This window comes from Corvus hawaiiensis, chromosome 7, assembly GCF_020740725.1.
Source record: "Corvus hawaiiensis isolate bCorHaw1 chromosome 7, bCorHaw1.pri.cur, whole genome shotgun sequence".
Lineage (NCBI taxonomy): Eukaryota > Metazoa > Chordata > Aves > Passeriformes > Corvidae > Corvus > Corvus hawaiiensis.
Genome location: NC_063219.1, coordinates 20,804,943 through 20,826,564, shown reverse-complemented (window position 1 = coordinate 20,826,564; position 21,622 = coordinate 20,804,943). Strand labels below are relative to the sequence as shown.

At 42.6% G+C, this 21,622-nt stretch overlaps 2 protein-coding genes across 3 annotated transcripts; one reads left to right on the top strand and one right to left on the bottom strand.

Annotated features, from left to right (window-relative positions):
- Nucleotides 1-286: 286 nt before the first annotated feature.
- CFAP210 (cilia and flagella associated protein 210) lies at nucleotides 287-17,094 on the bottom strand. The gene is made up of 11 exons (XM_048310231.1): nucleotides 16,806-17,094; nucleotides 15,877-16,008; nucleotides 15,493-15,701; nucleotides 15,080-15,253; nucleotides 14,789-14,985; nucleotides 13,727-13,883; nucleotides 12,579-12,718; nucleotides 11,552-11,744; nucleotides 11,064-11,228; nucleotides 10,495-10,560; nucleotides 287-4,214 (listed from the first exon to the last, which is right to left on the bottom strand). Exons 1-11 carry the CDS (start codon nucleotides 17,092-17,094, stop codon nucleotides 4,179-4,181), a joined length of 1,758 nt encoding a protein of 585 aa, XP_048166188.1. The 3' UTR covers nucleotides 287-4,178.
- On the top strand, nucleotides 16,553-18,876 carry PHOSPHO2 (phosphatase, orphan 2). 2 transcript variants are annotated; one of them, XM_048308781.1, is made up of 2 exons: nucleotides 16,553-16,635; nucleotides 17,567-18,876. In XM_048308781.1, the coding sequence occupies exon 2, from the start codon at nucleotides 17,569-17,571 to the stop codon at nucleotides 18,292-18,294; it is 726 nt and encodes a 241-aa protein (XP_048164738.1). In that variant the 5' UTR covers nucleotides 16,553-16,635; nucleotides 17,567-17,568; the 3' UTR covers nucleotides 18,295-18,876. The 2 variants fall into 2 exon arrangements, with proteins under 2 accessions (XP_048164738.1, XP_048164739.1); XM_048308782.1 differs by lacking the exon at nucleotides 16,553-16,635 and adding an exon at nucleotides 16,946-17,266.
- The last annotated feature ends 2,746 nt before the right edge of the window (nucleotides 18,877-21,622 follow it).

Sequence of the window (21,622 nt, the reverse complement as noted above, 5' to 3'; positions counted from 1 at the left end):
TATAGAACTGAGTGAAAGAACAACTTTCAATCAAAAACTCGCCTATAGCCATATCACAGCCTGGCTGTTGGGCAGCAGAGTGCTTAGGAGAAAACAAGAAAGTGTTTTTCCCATTTCCTGTAGTTAGGTTAGCTGGAGTGCTAGGTACACAGTCTTGCTGCAGACATCTCTTTCCCATAAAGGATTAGAAGACTCAGCCAATGCCACAACTTCTCAAGATACTATTTCTACCTTCTATTGCACTCTCCAAAGTAAAAGTAAGTAGAAAACTGTCACAAATAAAAGGTACAGTCAACATGGATTTTATTGTTACAGGCAGATGTACTCCATTTTATTTGTTCAGTAAGATATTTTTGAAGTCAAAATAGGTTTGAATTAAACCTGGAGGCCCAGCAATATTCAAGGAGTACAGTACAGATGAACTGATAGTTTACCTTTGGTTGTCACCTCTTGACTTTCTGAAAAGAATCTACTGCTTTGTTCCATAATAAAATTAGACTAGTTACAGTACAGTTGCAAGCTATGGCACTTATTTCTTGAGCTTCAGTATAGGCAGGTTCTGGCAAATAGCATGTCTTGTAACTTGGTCCACAGTTAGCTTCTGCTGTTGGGCACTGATTGGTTTTGCAGGCACATAGAACTTGGAAGGAGAGAGTAGCTAGCTTCTTATTCCTTTGTAGATGCTTCTATAGTGGTCAAATGTATTTCTAAAGAAAAAATAAACTGTTTAAGTGTATAATTAGTAGCTTCTATTAATTGTATATGCACTGATTGTAGATGATACTAATGCAGAAATACTTATAAGCTTTACCAAAGATCCAAACTTTGCCCTTTTCCACTGTGCCAGCTGTTAGATTTTTCCTGGTCTGCTCAGTAACACTTCCTTCTTCCAGTACATGCTGCTTTTTTTTTCTAACCTTTGCTTATTTTTCCTTTACATAGAAAAGAAGTCAGACCAGATGCTACTCATTTGGGGGGTGGGGGGACAATTACTATTATGTTAACAGAGATGCAGTGTTGAATTTTCCTGGACCTGCAGTGCTGATGTTCAAGCCCTTCAGTACCTAACAACTGTTACTTTTGGATAATGTATTGGAGCTGAGGCAATCCACAGAAAAGCGAAGTGCCATTCTGGTTTATCCAAGACAGTGTCAACAAGCTACAAACATTTATGCTTTAAGACTGCTTACTAGAGATTGGTTTACAAGATCAGAGGATAGAATTGAATCATAAATGTATTCACTTAAATATCTAGTAATATCAAAGCCGTGATATACCAAAACAAAAAGAAGCTTAGGTTGAAGTGGTGGCAGTGCAGTAGCGTGAAAGCAATGGCTTCACACATTACAAGCTTATCAAAGCCTATACCACAACTGATTTTAAATAGAAAGAAATTAAGATAATTCCAAAGAAGATATCTCATATGGTCTTCTCACATCTCTCACCTTCACCTCCCTCTACAGTCTTAGCCTTCACTGATTATGGGGATTTTTGCATGCTGTTTAGAGGTAGTGACTTTTTTGTCTCTCAAAAATATGCTGCCAGAACAGGAAGGATGATTCAGTATCAGAGACAAGGATGTACTGCCAGAACAAGGAGGAAAATTAGAGACTAGTTACAGCACTCTTCCATTCAAGAGATAACAGAAAGGCCTAAGTTAATAACAGACATTTGAAAGAATTTAGCTGTTGAAACAGAGTAAATTATTTGACCTAACATGACCGGAAAGCTTTAAAAAGATTTTTTTTTTCTTTTTCAGAATTATAGAGCAAGTCTGTATTGGGACATGAAAATGTTCATCCTTAATAGTCCCATGGTGCCAGCTCTTCTGTTCATGGGCAGTTTGTTTCCAGGTAGGTATCCTCTTCAAACTTCCTCAGAGCTGATTGGTAGCAAAGACTGTAATGCTAAAAGAACTTGCATAGATCTAGTAACTCCAACCTGGAACACTACCTACCTAACAGTAATGAGCTGCACAGTTAACTAATTCAAATTCCCTTAGGATGTAAGGCTGTTCTCTTCCATTTCCTAGGTAGGAGTTGTATTAGATCCATGAAAACAGTACTCTTAACATGTGTACCAGAGCCACACAGGTATGAGATGAAATACTGTTGGGAGAATACCATGTTGGACACTGGAAGCCCACATGTTCAAACTGAAATTGCTGTTCTACTTCCAGGGTTGGATCACAGGTGTGGAAAAAATGCAGTTAGATTTGAGGTCTCTGTTTCAGTCACTCTGAGCATTGCCTTTCTAAGGTTTTGGCTTTCAAATAAGGCTAATACCTATTATGACTCTCACCCGCTACAACGTCCTGAAGCAGAACAATATCTGAGAGAATGTTTTTTTGAGCAAAACCAGTAATTAAAGTTTACTAGTCAAGTTATTTTTCAAAGCATTTTCTGATTTTCTAGCTATTAATTAAAACTTTATAGAATCATTTAGATTGGATGAGACCTTTAAGATCAAGTCTAGCTGTTAACCTAGTACTGAAGTCCAACAGTAATTATCCATGTCCCTAAGCACCATTTACACATCTAAATACCTTCAGGAATGGTGACTCTAGCTAATAGCTAATACATGAGTGGCCCTAGGCATTAAATGAGAGATACCTCTCAATTAGTGGATTCTTCCAGGTCAACAACTTCCCTTCTTATCACCTGCAGTTGATCTCCCTATATTTTGTTACTATCTTTGAATGGCAGCTGCAAAGGACTCTGGTGAGCAGCTAGAACAGCCTCCTGCCTTACAGAGGACTCCTTTCACCAGCAACATTCCACCACCTCTAGCCATTCTGATCTAGTGTCACCACACTATGCTTTATAGAGGTTTTACAGAAAATTACTAACTAGAATTAGTTATTTAAAACAAGCATACAAAGCATGTGCATCTCAAAGTCAATAGAATAAATTGAGATAATGATTGCTGCTGTATTTTTTCATGCTGAATTTGGGTAACTAAATCTGTATTTAGCCAACATGCTTTAAAATTACACGGGTGTAATTTTACTCTAGGTAAAATTTTACCACTTTACTCTAGGTGTACTGAAATGAAGAGTTGTTTTCTGGTACTTGAGTTTGATGGTTTTTCTGTAGATGTTCAAAGTAAAAGGAGTATAAACCCGATGGAAGAAGGCTGTAGACTTCAAATGCAGACATATGTAATCTGCAGAACAGGACATTTCTGGAAGCTGAGTAGGAAATGAGGCTGCAATCCACATTGTTTCTTGCTGCTGTGGAGGTAGACTAAAAATCCATTTAACTCACCAATTGCATAGTAGTGAGCATGTGGAAATTTGCACTTAGCGATGCATTTGGAGCATTATCGAGCTCTGCAGATTTCAGCACCACTCCTGCTGTAGTCAATACTTCTTAAGGCTCCAGCTTCTGCCATCAAAAGGCTTTAATAAAAGTTTCCATTTCTGCTTGCTGAAAAAAAGCTTGGTGTAATAAAATGAGCACTGGCTCAGAGAGAAGGAAATAAATTTTTCACTAGTGAACTAAGGAAAAAAAGGATTGAGGGACAATGTCACAAGTTAATTGCTATGTTGCTTTTTGTAATACATAATTTCCAAAATTAATTACTCCAAGATAATTGGAGAGAACTCTGTGACTTTTAGTTGATAGTGCAGCAATGTTAGCCTTTTATTTTAGGTCAGAAGTGAGGTTTTGAAACAAGTCTTCATTGTTCCTACTTACTGTGCTTTGGTTCACATTACAGAATAATGGGCCCTGCTAACTGACATGGGTACAGTCAGTCAGCTCCACCCAGCCATGTTCTTCCATCCAAAAAGAGTGACTAATCCCAGACCACAGCAGGACTGACTAAGACAATAACTGAGTCTGTGCTGGCCCTGGGGAGAGTTCTTTGCCCTGCCCTCAGGCAGAGCTTTGAGGGCCAAAGCAGGGTCTAATAGTCCTAGAAAAATGCCAAGTGTTTGGTCAGTCCTGAGCAAGCTGGGGGCTCATGTACATGTGGCAGGAAGAACATGGACAGAATTGCATCAACCATCTTCACCCACCCCCCAATTTTTACTGGATTTAATACTGCAGATATATCCACTCCACCATTTTTGCAGTTGTCCTAATTAGGAAGCCCACATCTTGTTCCTTCCTTGAATGTTTGGAGAGAATAGAAGTGACATCCAGTAATGGCACTGATTCAGTTACTCACTGTCTTTATCTCCGATATGCTCGATCCTGATGAAAAGCAGCCTCTCTCTGAGCATCATAGTCCAATTCTGCTTGCTTTTCCTGCTCTTTTCTTGCCTGCTTTTCAGCCTGATGAAGAAAAGGGAATAATAAAGCTTACTATTTTGTTCTCAACATCACCATCATCTAAAGCTGAGAGAGGATAAAAGCTTACAGAAGGTCTGCAGCATTCTTAGTTGATACTTGGCACTTATCATTCCTCCCCACATCTCTCTCCCCTGCCATATGGCCCCAGAAAGGGTACATTAAATAGCTGAGTGAACATCAGCATTAGCTGCTGCTCGTTGGTGACCTACCCAGAAGATACAGGAGGACAGCAGTGCATGGTTGAAAAAATGTCATAATGGCACAGAACAAGATCTGATCTGTCATTGTTGATCTCTTATTACCAGCCCTCACAGTAATCCTCCCTGACTCACATGGGCCAAGTCAGCCTGGAAGAGGCTTCTGTTCTACTGCTCTAAGAGGAGGTCCATAAACCTCTGAAACGTGTATCATGCACTATCAACTTTTCAGCAGTAACCTTCTCACTCCACAAACAAGCTGCTTTTGGTCCATGGGTACAGTCAGTCACCTCTCCAAAATCAGCAGCTGCAGTGCATACAGGTAAAAACCAAACAAAAAACACGTCCATCACACCCACAGCAGCCTTCCTCTTTCTCTTCTAGCCAAGATGTCTAGTACTATGGGTTTAGAAGTGTGCTCCTTTCTGAAGGGGCTGACAGGGTACAGCTTTTCTGTTTACCATTTGCTGGATCTGAATTTTCTGTACTTCCATGTTTGCATCACGTTGTCTCTGTTTCTTGGCTTTTTCCATTTCCAGGTAGATGCCATCTTCTGTCATCCACTGATTACGATCCTTCTCACCCTCTTCTTTTTCCTGTCTCTCATTTTCCTCCTTCATCTTCATCTGTAGTTTACAAAACACACAAAAAAGTTAACCAAGGAGCTGGCCTGCTAAGCTGGAAGTGGTATCTCTCTGCAGAAGCAGCCCTGTATCAGCGCTCTGATAAGCACGGTCACTGTGGCTGGCCAGTGTCCAAGCCCAGGGTTTTCAGCAGCCCTGGCAGATGTGTGCCCAACATGGAAGGGGGAAAGGGAGAGGGGGCTCCAGGAAGGTGTCAGCAGACTTGCTGAAGCCTGCTGATGCATGGCACCAGAGTCACCAACTGTGATCTGGGTCAGGCTCCTCAGCTGGACTAAGCAGTGCAGAGTTTGCACAAATTATGAAGAATTACAGAGCCTTCCAAGTCTAATTTTTTTTGAGGAGAGGATCACCACATACACTGCTTGCACCTTTCTTAAGGATTTAGTTCTAAAACTGTAGATGATAAATGAGAAGCACCTGGTGAGAACCTGCATGTGTGTCTTACTCCAGATGACTGAACTAGAAACTATGGCATTTCCAAACACTATTCTTGCATACAAGTATATGACAGAGGAGCAAGAATAGCCCACACTTCTTACCACAGTGGCTCTGTGTTCTTCAATAGATTCAATGGCAGCCTTTTTTTTTCTTTCTTTCTCTTTGTTTTTCATTTGGTACTCAACTTCTACCTCTGCAGCTCCTCTAGCAAGACGATCATCTTCAACCTTAAATGCCTCATTCATCTGTGCAGTTAATTGTTCAAAAGCTTTGTCCTTATGCTTCTGTATCATCCTGCAGGAGAACATGAGCTACTGTAACATACCAGGACATCTGCTCAGATTACCAGAGGCAACTGGTAACTGTTGCTTCTAACACCAGCAATCCTACTTCCACCCCCAACAGCACCAATTACTACTGGAACCGGCAGGCATTTTTTCTGCACTTTCTACTTCAAATTTTAATTACAGAAAACTTGCTTGCATCGAAGTTTTGCTGAGAATAATGTTTGTCACAGAATGAAATTGCAAGTTTGAATCTTAACACTGAAAATTATCCCTGGACCCACCTGTTAGTCTCTGCATGTTTTTCTCTTGTCAGATCAGCCATCATTTCTTTTCCTTTCATATAAGCCTTAATCCGATCATCATCTTTGTCTTCTTTTTGTTTCTCTTCAGCTTTAAATATTTTCTGTTCAGCTACATATTCCTGTTTAAATGGAAAACTACTTTTATTTTCATGTAGAATGAGATTTTGGAAACATGAACTAAAACCAAATTCTAGCAAATACTTCAGGCCTAGCCTATAATAAGGAGTTCTTTATGTCAGTAGAGAAGCTATAGAAGATAGAAACCCAGAGATAAAATTCTCATGATCTACTTATCATAAACTACAACAAAAGTAAAACTAGTATGTGGTTGCAGCCCCAGGCTTAGAATATCTTTATATTCTCTGCTCTACCTTCCCAGTGTCTCCAACTGTACTGTTCCCATCCTGTATATCATTCATATGGTGCAGGCTCTGAAGGGCTCAAACACTAAGTCTGTAGAACCATCAAAATGTAAAGCATAAGGCATTTTGTAATGACTCAGAAATGGCACTTGTATAGCTTGGCAGTATGTATAGCTTTTGTTGCATATACAAGGTTGGGGGGAAATGGGGGAAAATTTGTATATTTGGGGTGAGGAGTATGGAAGGAAAAAAAGCAAGTAGGGTTTTAGCGGGAATTCTCTCCTTTTACTCCCTTACATGGCAAATGACTCATCACAGTAGCTCTACTTCAGTTTCCCTGCTCAAGCAGGCATTGGCAGGGAAACAGTACATGTGGTAAGTAGGTCATCACCAAGTTTAAAAGATATTGTCATCCTCAGGCTATTCCCTCTCTCTAACAAAGAAAAATGGACTTAGAGCAAGTACATGAAACCTAAATCCAGTTCTCAAGTCAAGGACAATCTCCTTGCTGACTCTAGCAGACTTTGTCCACTGTAGACCAGTCAAAGCTCAGGTGCCACATTGCAACTTCCAAGAGGTCTTTCTCAAAAGCACAGAGGAAAGACATGGTCTGCAACTGACAGGGTAGGCATTTGATCGCATGCTGCTAAAACTGTCAGCAAAGACCCTGTTGCCCACAGGCCTCTTTATTTGTTGGCCAAGTCCAGCCATCACAGCCAAGGTGAAATACACATTTTGAACTGTCTGCTTTCCTGCTACTTACATGATGCAGCCTCTGGCATTCAACTTTTTTCTCCTGTTCCTTTTCTTTTTCTCTCTGAATTTCCAGTTGGTACAAGTCGTGTGATCGCTGTATTTGTTCCCCTTCTCTTTTCTTTTCTTGTTTGGCCAAATCTGCCTGATCCTTGTGCTCCTTTATTCTGAATCAGAAAAGGGAAGTGAATAAATGATCTAGGGACAACATGAAGTAATAATGAACAGATACAGATTATGCACATCTACAGGCACCTTAACAGTAAAAATTCCTGACACTTTGAAGTAAAATATCAGAGATCAAAACCAGAATCAGTTTCTATAAGCTAGCTCCAAATTCTCTGGCCAAAGGTCAGTTCGTCTGAGGGTGCTAGGGAAGTCTGTACTAGCAAAAGCGAATATGACCAGTGTATGGACTCAAATACTAGACTGAATTTGATTAGCCAGTTTAATTGTTATCCCACTCCCTGTACAACCTGGGCCCTTGCCAGCAAGCAGTCTTCTAAGCAGTACACACAGCACTGTGCAAGACAAGGCTACGATGCCCATGCTAGCTGGAAGTGTGAAGGCTTCTAGGCTGGGGAAGCAGCAATAATGAGACAAGCCACATGCTCTCAGTGCCAGAATTGAGCCAGTCTTGTTGGATGTATTAGGATACACATAGCCCCTGACAGCAAGAGACCTTTCTGAAGCTGGAGAACAGTTATGGAGGAACCACAGAGTGAGGAAAGGTGACAGGTTTTCCATCCACGACGTGAGGATGTTCTGAAAGCCTCGTTCAAAAGCAGTGAGCCACGCAGCCCCGGGCATGGCACGCGGGTTAGCGCCAGAGAGCCGCCCTTCCCGCGGGCCGTGCAGCCGGGTCCCGCCCGGGCCGGGCTGGCCACGGGAAGGTTTCTAACCCAAACCGTCCCCCGCCCCACTCCCGGGGCCCCGCCGCCTGACTCACTGCGCCAGCTGCTCCTGGGCCACGGCCCGGCGGCTCAAGTAGCGGCCATGCTCCCTCTCTGCGTCCTGGCGGGCGGCGTCCGGCCCATCGCGGTCCATCGTCGGCCCTTCTTCGCCGCTTCTGCGGAGACGGAACGTCTGCCGAGAGAGAAGGAGGGATCCTCGCCGACGGCCCGCTTCTCCCGGGAAATCGGGGCTTCTTCTGCCGCCCCGCTCAAAGGCGGTGGCCACAGCGAGCAGTGTCCGCGGGAACGCCCCGGCGCCGATGCGGGAGAACGGCACCGGAGTGGGCGGCGGGTGCCGCGTCGCGAGTGCTGGAGCGGCACCGCGCCCTGCCCAGCCCCGCCCCCGGGAGCTGCGGGCGGGCACTGCCCTCTGTGTCACTCACGAGGGGAAGCAAGGAAGCCAGTCTGACCGGGAGACCAGGCCCTTCTCCGCAGCCAGTTCGTGAACAACTCCTTTCCCCGCGGCGCGCCTGTACCTGGTAAGAGGCTGAAATGGCCCCTCCGCCTGTGTCCTTCTGCTCCGGCCGCGATCCGCTCCCGCCGGTTCGCCGGCGCCGTGCAGCTCGGCCTGGCTCTGTGCGCTGCCGCGCCTCACACGAACCTTCGCCCCTCCAGGCCTGCCTGTTGCGGGGGCCTAGAGCCCTTGGCGGCCCTGGGAGCTGGATGAGGAGGTCGGGCCTCCCTCTCCTTCCAGGAATTCATCCCTTGCCTTGCCTGGAAGAGACTCCTCGAGAAGGTGATTGCTGCACCTGGGAAGGACAACATCCACCTTACACCCAGCGTTTTTAGTGTAGGAGAGGTAAAGCCAGTTCTGCTTGGCCCTCACCTTGCTAGAGGTACCTTGCTTCCGGGGTAGCCTCACATCTTCCTCGAAGTCCTGTCTTTCTCCAAGGCCTGCTGCTTTCGGTAGCTAGGCTGAGGAATTTGAGGATACACCAAAGACTCACTTTCAAAACTAAAATATTGGCAACCATCCTTTTTATTTAAGGGCTTGTATTATTTTCTAGTTTGCCCAGCAGAGACTGGCAGCTGTGGAGCACAACAAAACAAAGCTTCAGGTTTCTTGGACTTTGTTTCCAGTGGGCACCTGGATAGAGGGATACCCTGTTTAAAGCCCACGGTACTGGTGGAGGAAGTCATTGCAGGAACCCCAACAGTCCAAGGCAAGGAAATGATGTCAACATTTCACCAAAGAAACCTAAGCTTAAGGAGGGAGTTGAGTCTGTGGCTTGGGTGTTGCTGAGTAAATCTGCTGAGAAATCTGAGATACAATTTTAGATCACATCTATTTACCACAGACTGAATTGCTGTTAGTCTTTTTAAAAGAATAGCCCAACCATGTTGTATCCTGTTGATGTGCTGATTTTGTAGGCCCTATTTACAGCTATATCAGGACCTATTTGACTCTTTGGTGACCTTTTAAGGGCTGTGATCAAATCACATTAATATTTTCAAGTAATAAAACTAATTTATATAATGACATTCGTTTTTCAGACATAGTTGCAAAATGCTACCAAAACAGCACACCATAACTATTCTAACTTTCACATATGTTCTCTTTTTTTCTTCCACTGTTGTTGTTTTGGTTTGGTCTTTTCAATTATGGGGAATAATTAACTGCAAGTAGACTAGTGAGAAATGTGACTATTTGCCGTGGGAATTCATAGTGTAGACCTGAAAAACCTGGGACAGTGAATTTTTAGAACAATGAATATTAAAAATATAAAAGAAATAGTGCGCTTTTGGCTGGAACAGGTTACAGTGACAGTCAATTATATAACATGAATTCCTGTCTCAAGTTAAATAAACTAACATTCATGAAACACAAGCTGGGGATTTTTGAGAATATAACCCCTTATATGGCAATCTTTTATTTTTTCAAATGGGCTCCAGATTCATGGTATATATTTGATATAAATCATTTACAGTGTAACTCTGCCTGTAAGGTTCAAAAGCATATTTTTTTAACTTGAAAACAACTTCTGCCTTTCCTTGGTGGATAGTTTAAATGTTATTTCATGGTTTTGCTTCTTGAGCAGCATTACAGCTACAACAAGGTAACTGGGTCCCAACCTGGAATTATATGTTTGGAAACTAGTATTTATTTCTTATCTTCTCAGAAAAATGGCCCATGTCCAAGTCCTCTTTCACCTTTGCATGCTTTGAGAAGAGGATAAAGATGATGTGTAGTCTTGGACTCTGTTTCGATTACTTGCTTTGCATATTTCTGAAATTCATGCTTTTTAGAAAGTGCAATAGCCTCTCTCTGAGCATCATAGTCCAATTCTGCTTGCTTTTCCTGCTCTTTTCTTGCCTGCTTTTCAGCCTGATGAAGAAAAGGGAATAATAAAGCTTACTATTTTGTTCTCAACATCACCATCATCTAAAGCTGAGAGAGGATAAAAGCTTACAGAAGGTCTGCAGCATTCTTAGTTGATACTTGGCACTTACCATCCCTCCCCATATCTCTCTCCCCTGCCATATGGCCCCAGAAAGGGTACATTAAATAGCTGAGTGAACATCAGCATTAGCTGCTGCTCTTTGATGACCTGCCCAGAAGATACAGGAAAGTAGCAGTAGAACATTTAGCACAGAACAGGACGTGATCTATCCTTGCAAACCAGCCTTGATTGGCACCAATACTCTGAAGAGGCTGGTCCCCAACACCAGCATATGCCAAGTACACGTGATTAAAAACAACCCAACAAACACAAAAAATCCAAGCAAAACAGCAAACTTCCTCTCCTTCTCTTAGCAGGAGCTAGTGCTATTGGTTTAGATGCATGCTTCTTTCTGAAGGGATTAACAGGGTACAGCTCTTCTATTTACCATTTGCTGGATCTGAATTTTCTGTACTTCTCTGTTTGCCTCGTGTCGTCCATGTTTTTTAGTGTTTTCCATTTCCTGGTAGATGCGAGCATTTTCCATTAACACATCACGTTCTTTTTCAGCCTCTTCTTTTTCCTGTCTCTCCTTTTCCTCCTTCATCTTCATCTGTAGTTTACAAAACACACAAAAAAGTTAACCAAGGAGCTGGCCTGCTAAGCTGGAAGTGGTATCTCTCTGCAGAAGCAGCCCTGTATCAGCGCTCTGATAAGCACGGTCACTGTGGCTGGCCAGTGTCCAAGCCCAGGGTTTTCAGCAGCCCTGGCAGATGTGTGCCCAACATGGAAGGGGGAAAGGGAGAGGGGGCTCCAGGAAGGTGTCAGCAGACTTGCTGAAGCCTGCTGATGCATGGCACCAGAGTCACCAACTGTGATCTGGGTCAGGCTCCTTGGCTGGAGTAAGCAGAAGTAAGATCAGCCCAAATTTCTTACCACAGTGGCTCTGTGTTCAGCAATAGATTCAAGGGCAGCCTTTTGTTTTGCTTCTTTCTCTTTGCGGTTTTTTTCTTGTTCAGCTTCTATTCTTGCAACATCTCTAGCCAGTCGAACACCTTCCATCTTTAATCCCTCACCCATGTGTTCAGCTAATCGACAAATCATTTTGTCTTGTCGTTCCTGTGCTAGTCTGCAGAAGAACATGAGCTTCCGTAACATACCAGGGCAACACACCTGGGTCTACCTGAAGGTACCAAACTCAGCAATCCTGCTTCTAGAGTTCCTTCCTCTTGCCACACAGGCTGGCCCACCCACCCAACTCATGATCTCCTGTTCCTCCTGTTTTGTTTATTTTTATATAATCTGATTTAGCAAATAAATGTTCCCCGTATTCTTGTATCACTAGTTTCTGTTGCAATAATGAGCTGGATCACTCAGTAAGGATTCCACCTAGCATCTTGCCATCAGGAGAGGAATGTTGGAAGTATTGGCCAGAAGCTGGAAGGGAAGAAAACTCTTAGATTGACTCAGTGGTATCATCATGTTGTACCCTCAATGTTAAATTGATAAAATATCTCCCCTGAATAAGACCATGAGGTAGTTAATTCATGTATGTGCCTTGTTAAGAAGTCAAATAATTTTTCTTGATCTGTCTCAGAGAAATACAGCTATTGTCATAAATATTTTCATCAAGGATCTTAATTGTCTTTAATTGTTGAGGAGTTGGAGGTTGGGCAGGCCATATGGAAAATCACTTTTCCCAATACACTGGTGCAAAGCTTTGCACTTTCATAAGCCTCTGTACTTTGAAGGGTGGAGAGATTGCTCCCTCACACTCTTACTAAGGAACCTGTGAAAAAATTTCCTTTTTCTCCTGAATTCCCTGCTTTCCCTATCAGTAGAATTTAGAATAACTTTTTAGAACAACTGTTGATTGTGTTACATCATTAGTCTGAATGATCTGAGAACAACTACAGTATAATTTTTAGATTATTTATAATTTATACTCTAGCATTGTACCTACCTACGCATTTCAGCTTCTTTCTTTTTTCTCATATTGGCAATAATTTCCTTTGCTTTAAAATGAGCTTTGATCCGATCATCTTCTTCCATTTGTTTTTGTTCCTCTATTGCTTTGATTATTTTCTGGTCATTTACATACTCCTGTATGGGCAAAATTGTCCTGATGTAACAGATGACATGTAGAATATCTGGACCTGGGGTAGCAGCTTACAGGAATCACACCCTATTCCCCCCCCTCAAGTTTCTTTCAAAAACAGAAGAGAGGAAAGGGATTCTCAGGAAAGGAGAGAGAAGACAGGAAAGGGATGCTTCCACTTACTTCTGCCTCCCTATTCAGACATGCATCAAGAGGAGGTAGATGTGAGGATGGGGAAAAGGAATTGAGCATCAAACAGCTGCTTCTCAGGTCCATTGCACAAAAAAATTGCTGTGAGATGCAGAGAACATTATTCCATGCTCCCACTGACACACGTGGGCAACAGGGACGGTGAGTGGCAGGGGACTGTCCAACCACCACACACAGATCATTCAGCTCCTGGCCCCACCTCATCCAAAACTATCCCAGTCTAAGAGTTTAATCCAAAACACAGCTGAAGAGGAGGTTTCTATACCTCTATGTAAAAAACCAACTGTCTTTTGCATGCTAGCCAGAACTGTTCTGAGGCACTTCTTGTTTGTACTTAGTAGGATGCCTTTAAAGATGAAATGAGATGGCAGCAGGTCTTGGCTAAATTCCTAAACCTCTCCAATCATAAAGTGAAGTTCAACAGATACATTCTGTCTCTGTCTAGTCCCTCTTTCTAACAAAGAAAAATGGGCTTAAAACAGCAGGAATGTGAAACTTAAATCCAGTTCTCAAGTCAAGGAGATATTCCATGATGTCTACAGCCAAATCTTTAACCATAAACCAGTCAAAGCATCAAGTGCCAACATCTCTTCAGACAACAGGAGTGGCCTCCAAGAGGTCTTTCTCAAAAGCACAGAGGAAAGACATGGCCTGCAACTGGCAGGGTAGGCATTTGATCCATGCTACTAAAGCTCTCAGCAAACCCCCTGTTGCCAGTAGACCCCTGTATTTGTGGGCTGAGTCCAACCATCACAGCTGAGATGAAACAAGCATTTTGAACTGTCTGCTTTGCTGCTACTTACGTGATACAGCCTCCTGCGTTCAACTTTTTCCTCGTGTTTCTTTTCTTCTTTTCTCTGAATTTCCAGTTGGTACAATTGGATCGATCTCTGTATTTCTTCTTCTTCTCTTTTGTTTTCTTGTTTGGCCAGATCTGCCTGATGCTCACGCTCTTTTATTCTGAATTGGAAAAAGGTGAATAAATGGTCTAGGAACTGCATGAAGTAATGAACTGCATAACCATAGGTACCTTGCAGTAAGGAATATGATACTTTGAGTTGAAGGTAGGTAGAATATCAGAGGTGAATAACAGCATGACTGTTGGTAATGGTAGCCCTGGTAGAAATGAGTTACATGGTATGCTCACAGTTAGCAGTCTCGTGGTGACAATTTTTAGCTGGATGACTCATTAGCACCACTGCATTGGTAACACTCTGGCCTATATCTGCAGCATCCTTGGAGAACAAGATTTCCCAGTATGACCCACCATACCTGTGTTCCTTCCAGGCATGCAGGCAGCAGCTTAAGCTGGTAGTGTTCTATACTAACTTCTGCAAGGATTCATGTGTTGTGCCTGGATATGTAAGACCAGACTGTGAACCCTTCCTCTGCCTCGGGAAATTTGATTCCTCTATCAGACCACCAGGGCCAGTCCTATAAATACCACCAGGGACCCCTCTGTAAGATTTACAGAAGAGCTGAGAGAAGGAATAGAAGTGACAGTAATGCCTTCTCTTGTTGTGCAGTCTGGAAGCTTGTTATGGGTAAATGGAAAATCTAATTTAACCTTTTCCTTGTCTGGAACAAAAACTAAGAAATACACCTAAAATTCATTAACAACATATGGATAGTGAATTGACTAAAACCTGCTGATGTTTGCCAGAGGTGATTTTGCATGCAGATTGTTGGCAACTAAAAAGGCATATAGCTTTTCCATTTTGGGCAAGATCTCCTGTGATCTTCCTTTAAAAGAGTGGCATTTGTGAATCAAATTATTAGTAAGTTTCTGTAAAAACCTCATAGAATGTATTTTTAGAAGAGTTTAAGTAAATAATGAAGTAGGGTTGTTTTTAATTATTACTTACTGTTCTAGCTGATCTTTGCGTAGCGCCTGTTGATTCATATAATGCTGATGTGCTTTTTCTTGCTCGCTGAGAATGTATTCTTTAAATTGACGTTGCCCTTCTTCATAATCCTTCTTTTTGCTGTCAACTAATCTGGACTTTTGAAATTCAATTTGAGCATCTCTTTCTTTTAGGACCTTAGTAAGTAGAAGTGCACTCTGCAAGAGAACATTTGAAGTCATTTTCATGTTCAGAAGTCTTTAAAGACATTCAGTACAATTTCAATTTTAAAAATATAAGTTGTCAACAAACATGGAACTGTCTCATTCTGTCGTCTTGATAACCTAGGTAGGTTTTTACACGATCGATAACCTCCTTCCGTTTTGCTGCTTGAAACTGTGCTTCTTCTAAATCAAGTAACTTTCTTTCTTCCTCTTCCTTTTCTTCACGTAATTTTTTGGCTTGAAGTTTCTGTTGTATCAGGCTCTACAGTGCAGACAAAATTAGAAATCACATTTAAATTTTGGATTGGTTTTTTATTTTGCATTTTAGCTTTAAGTAAAAAAAGTAAATGTTTATGTTAGATATTAAATGCATTTAAATGGCATTTAGTTAAAATACATATTCAAAAGCAAATGTTAAACAAAGGGAGTACACCAAGAAATGTTACTATGAGTGGTTTTGTATATATAAAAGTGACTACCCTTGTTTACAAATGTACTTACCACAGTGGCATTGGGTGGGTCTTTTCCAGCAGCTTTGGAGTCCCAGTGCACTTCTTCCTGTTTTTTCTTCTCATCAATGTGTGCTGCTTCTCTAGTGCTGCCCTGAATCCTTTCCCATTCTGCTTTTGGGAATACAATTCCCTGACGAAGATCTGCTTCATTTGGAAGGAAATACTCATCTAGAACATTATTTTCTTTCAAATGATGTGCTGTGCAGAGGGAAGAAAAAATAAAAGGTTACTTGATATCAGAAAATCCAATAATCAAATGTGTATCAGGATTTGAATTCTCTCATGGTAACAATACTAAGTTATCCTTAGGATTAGTTAGTCCCCCATCCCCAAACCCCAGAGCTAAGATAGGGTATCTGTATCTGTAGTCTACCTGTGACCAGTGGATATCCGTGGACGGTGGCACTGACTGATTGGACTGTTTGTATGTCCCCTTGCCTGTTTGTGTGTATGTGTGGGTTTGGCTTGTAGTAACACACTTCCCAGGCAGGACTTGGGCATGATTCTTAGAACAGCAGGGAGCAGGGACCATTCCCAAAATGAAAGGGAGAATATTGGTAAAGCCATTCTACTGGCTGGATGAGGCAGCAATTTGGGCACAGACTGTGCTTTACTACCCTTGTCCTGCATACTCATCATATTTACTGAAATCAATCTGTTGTTGAACAGTTTCTTGATTTGTTGGCAAGACTAGCATTTCTGTGTTGCATTAGGCTTACATACACGTGTGCAGGCATAAATGCAGCTTTTCTAGGTGATGTCTAGGTTTTGTGAAAAGCTCTTTCAAGTGTCACCACCATTTTTGAAGGGAATGGCACTCTGTACAGAGTGGCGTCCTGTAGAAATTGTCTGTTTGTGTGATTTGCAGTAGAATGACACGCCGTGTCTGAAAGGTAAGGAGGCTTTCTCTTAGCGTGACACCGGTGTCAAAGTCTGTTTTCCAGATGCCGTTGCTGACCAGTCTCCCGACAGGGATCAGACCTGATCCTCTCCCTCTGTCCTAGGTGAAGACAGCCTTGCCAGAAGTAAAGGCGCACTGATGCCGCGGCGCCCTGCAGGCAGGAAACTGCCAAGCCCGTCGTTCTTCCCCAGCTGCTGCCCTTGGAGGTTACCGGACCTGCGCTGCGTTCAGGTCAGTTCTCTCCACTCAGTTCCTAGGGAGAAACAGCCCCTCTCGCCGTCTGCAGCTGGGGGAGCTTTGGGGGAGTCACGCTGGGCACCCGTAGGGCCCCCCGGAGCCGCGCGGCCGCGGGCTCGGCGCTGCCCTCCCGCCGGGTCCCGCTGCCCGCGGGGCAGCCACACTCACGGGCGCCGCGCCGCCGCTGCCGCCGCGCAGCTGCCGCCGCCATCTTCCCGGGCCGCGGGGCCGTTGCCGGGCGACCGGGCCGCGCGCGGTCACGTGACGGCGCGGGCGGAGCGCGCGGGCGCTGCCCCTTCCCTCACGGGCCCGGCCCCGGCGCCCCGGGGGCTGCCCCGCGGGTACGGCCCCGCCGGCGCGGCTGCTCTGCTGTGGGGGCACTGGCTGCGGGCCCGGGGCTGCGCTGGCCTGCTCGTCACGGGTCGGCAGATTTAGCTTCGCAAATGGCTGCATTTCGTTTCGTTGGCTGCTTTGATTAGTGCGGCCTCCTTGGAGGAGCAGGCTCCATCTGTTCGGTGGACGTTTCCTTTTGAAATACCTATTGAGACGTTTTGCCAGGAGAATCCCAGTTTGGTTGCATTGGCAAATGCTGATGGAGAAATTAGTATCTGCTCAAACTGATGGCGTGAGTACCGGAAGATTGGTGCTGTGTTAGCAAGTATTAGTAACTGGAGCATGAATTTAGATACTGTCACAGTAATTATTTTAAACAGAAGTTGGACACTGAACTTTGGCTTTTACAGACTGCATTTTTAGCTGCAGCATAACTTCCCATCATGGTAGTGGTTATAAATAGTTTATTTTGTTCAGATATTTTCTTCCAGAATTTTTCTCTTCTGAGCACAAGTTCAGGGTAGGAATATAGTACTCGTCTTTATATAAATAATTTTCTTTTTTGTCTGTTTTGGAAACTATTTTCTCACAGCTATGAAATTTCTGTTGGTTTTTGATTTTGACCATACAATCATAGATGAAAATAGTGACACCTGGATTGTGAGATGTGCTCCTGAGAGAAAACTTCCTAATGGATTAAGAAACTCTTACCAACCAGGACACTGGACAGAATATATGGGCAGAGTCTTTGTCTACTTGGGAGACAATGGTGTCAAAGAAGATGAGATGAAAAGAACTATGACAACAATTCCTTTCACTGCGGGAATGATAGATCTTCTGGGATTTATTGGCGAGAACAAAGAGTTGTTTGATTGTATAATTGTTTCAGATTCTAATACAGTATTTATTGACTGGATTTTGAAAGCTTCTGACTTCCATAAAGTGTTTGATGAAGTGTTTACAAACCCTGCAGCATTCAGCAGTACTGGCTATCTTACTGTACAGCACTTCCATGCTCATCATTGTGCAAAGTGCCCTAAAAACCTTTGCAAAAGGAAAGTTTTAAAAGAATTTCTAGATAAACAGTTGGAGCGAGGAGTAAGTTATACACAAATTGTATATATAGGTGATGGTGGGAATGACTTATGTCCAGTAATGTTTTTGAAGAAGAATGACATTGCTATGCCCAGGCAGGGGTATACCTTGGAGAAAAAGATTTCTCAACTGGCCCAAAGTCTCAGTCCTGTACAGTGTTCTGTGCTGGTTTGGTCATCTGCAACTGACATTATGTCTTACCTGAAACTACTTATAAAGGAATGATTCAAATTATAAAAGAAAACTGATGCAGTTACATTTTAACTTCCTGGGACAGAAAAACTGCATGCATGTAACAGCTCAAAATTGTAAAATTGGGGTATTATCTGAAAGAATTTTTTTTTAAATACAACATAAAACTGTTCATGTTCAATCCTGGTAATAATGGGAAAGTGAAGTAAAAACAGCCTTCTAACATAGTACAGATTCCAGCATAAGTGGAGAAGAGGGGTTAGGACAGGACTTGTCACTATTTTTAGTCTAGTCCCTCCCCTCCAACCCTTTACCAACTTTATAACTGACCTTTGCAGTCCCACACACTTAGGGGAAGGAGTAGGATTACTGCTCAAAAGAATGAAATTCTTTACTTGGAAAACATTAGGTGCCAGGAGCATGGTTCTGGAGCTGTTGGCTTTTATACTTCTTTGATCTGATGGCAAATTATTTGCTTGTAATCTTGTTTAATCCAAAGATGCATTTATATTTTCAATCCACTAAATATTTTACCAAACAAAATTACTTTTTAACAGTTTGTATTATCTTGTATTGTAAAGACAATAAAAGTTGCTGTCGCTGACAAATGCAAAACAACTAGTTTGTGTCATGTATTCTGCTGGGCCTGTGTGTCTTTAGGCACCTGGTGTTGTAAGGGCCTGGAGAGAGTAGACACAAGTGTAGGTGTCAGCCTTTGGCCTGTCAGACCCTTTCTCTTCTGGAAAGCTGTAAGGATGTTGCTCTTTTATTTGAAGTCTCTCTCCCATTCTGACTACTGCCCTGACAATGTGCTACTGCCACTCTGTACAGAGCTGACACTGGTTTGATCTTCCATGCTGACAGCTCTGAGTCAGCCAAATGCCTTTTTCCTCCTTGGTTTCTGCTGCAGTGCAGAGGCCCATAGAATGGTACATATATATACATGTTTACACAGATTTTACCTATTCATTCTCATCTATATCTATAGTACGATCTCTTACAGGCTGGAAGGAAATGTCTATGTCCATTTTAACTTTTAAACAGAATTGTTCTGTCGAAGTAGTTTTAAAGAATCGTTTATGAACATACAGTCTTTCTCTTTACCACTGACAATGAGCCCCAAGTGTTGGACTGTGCATATAAAGGCATTAAAAATAAGTCACATTAAAGTTAATGTGTTTTCATGCCAAATGTTTTGAGTTCTTATATCCCAGAAAAGGTTCAAAATGATGATGTAGTCTGCTATTAAACTGAGGTCACTTTTAGCTTAAGTGCTTTAATAACAGAGATCAGTCCAACTTTCACAGCACCTCAGCTGTAGATGACTGAGGTGTAGCTCAGCAGCCTGCAGTTGCCGTATCTGTCTTCCTTTGTTTTCCATGCAACATTATTCTCATTTTCTCACAGACATTTAATGATGTCACTACTTTCTTTTTCCTTAATTAAAGATTTTTGAGTGGTCTTGCCTGTTTTCAGGCTGATAGTTTATATAAATTTCCTTTGTGTACTTCCTTCCTTGCCTCACATGTTTTACTGTATTTTAGATGGTTGCTTTGAGCAGTCTGTTGCCTAAGATGTCCAAAGTGATAGAGTTCTCAGGAGCCTTGCTTTAGTGATGGATATTTGATAGCTGTCTGAGATGTTCATATTTGGGATCTTGCCCTGTTGTCTTGTGCAAGGGCACAAAGATATCTAAGGACTGGTGGGTCTCAGGTTGTGGCAGGTTTAAATTGTCTGGTTTACAGGTCATACAAAAGAATGGTTATGTCTCTTGCACAGGGCAATTTCATATGTTTCTTTGGGGTTTAAGTTGTTGCCACTGTTTAACCCCAGCTGGCAACTAAGTAGAGCTGCTTGTGCACTCTATCCCCCCTGCTCAGTGGGGAGGAGAATTGGGGAAAAAAAATTAAACCTCGTGGGTTGAGAGGAGAACAGTTTAATAATTGAAACAAAATAAAATATAGTAGTACTAAATGATTATGATAATTGTATTGAAAAGGAGAGAGAAAGGAATGAAGTCCAGGAGAAACAAGTGATGTACAGTACACTGCTCACCACCTGCTGATCAATGCCCAGCCCATCCCTGAGCAGTGATCGGCCCCTCCTGGCCAACTCCCCCCAGTTTCTGCACTGAGTGTCACCTCCCACGCTATGGAATATCCCTTTGGCCGGTCCGGGTCAGCTGTCCTGGCCGTGCTCCCCCCAGCTCCTTGTGCAGCTTCTCACCGATGGAGCATGGGAAACTGAAAAGTCCTTGGCTATGGGTAAGCACCACTTAGCAACAACCAAAACATCAGTGTGTTGTCAACATGATTCCCATAGCAAATCCTAAACACAGCACTGAACCAGCTACTAAGAAGGAAATTAACTCTATCCCAGCCAAAACCAAGACAGTTGTGTGTTTCCTTAATTCTAAATGTGCTGCTGAATGTTCCAGATTCTGTGCTGGTCTCGTCTGTGTTTTTCAGAATTTAGTTACGGAATGACTTGTTTTCAGTTTGTCCACAGATGTCAGTTACTGCTTACTTAAAAACAAACAAAAAGTACTATATCAATGATTACTCAGCTTTTTCTTCCACTGACACTAACTATTGTTTTGTTAGCCTTAAGGGACCTACCTTGTAAGTTGGTGTGAGAGTAAGAAATTGTTCTTCATGCTCAAAAAAAGAGTTCTTTCTGCGGTTTTGATGGAAGTGCTGAAGCAGGAATTGAGAGTAGATTAAGCAAAGTAGACTACCTGAAATATTAGCTATTATGTTCTAATCACTTAAAGTAGAGAGTAGAGCTGATGATATTTGCTATACAAAGTGCATATTGGAGACAGCAGAAAATTTTCAATTCCAGTAGGCAGACCATTAAGCTATTAATCAGATGTTGTTTGGGGGTTTTTTCCCCACTTAGAAAAGAGAAGACTTTTCTGAAGCATCACAATTACCAAATTTTTCCATGTTTGGTTGCAATGGAGGGGAAATGAGTATCTCCAAAGAGTGAAGCTGGTTTAAGCTGGTAACCCAACCAAAAGAAAGGGAGAAGCTCCTTGAAGGGCATGCATGTTCAGTACTAAGTGTTGCTGACCTCCTTGCTCTCTGGGAGAGAGATGACTTAGGTAAAAATGTTATGGAAAAAAATGCATAACAAAAGTCATATATGTATGGCAAACTTTCTGCATGGTAACAGGTATGCTGTTGTACACCACTACTATAAGAGTACTTAGTATTGTGTGCTAGTAGGATACCCAAGACTTGGAAGAAGTTCCTGCTTGTCCATAGGAAGCTGATGAAATGGAAAATGCAACCAAAACAAAGCTGTTGGCATGGGGATGTATAAAGACTTAGGGTTGTACAAGGGAATTTTCTAGAGA

Excerpts from the sequence above, each read along its gene's own strand:
- CFAP210 (XM_048310231.1), bottom strand. The coding sequence starts at position 17,094 with ATGCAGCCATTTGCGAAGCTAAATCTGCCGACCCGTGACGAGCAGGCC. Across the intron at positions 16,009-16,805 it reads CGGCGGCGCGGCGCCCGTGA|AATCATGCCCAAGTCCTGCC; the intron begins GTGTGGCTGCCC and ends TGCTGTTCTAAG. Across the intron at positions 11,745-12,578 it reads AAAGAAGCTGAAATGCGTAG|ACTAGCACAGGAACGACAAG; the intron begins GTAGGTACAATG and ends GTTCTTCTGCAG.
- PHOSPHO2 (XM_048308781.1), top strand. The coding sequence starts at position 17,569 with ATGAAATTTCTGTTGGTTTTTGATTTTGACCATACAATCATAGATGAA.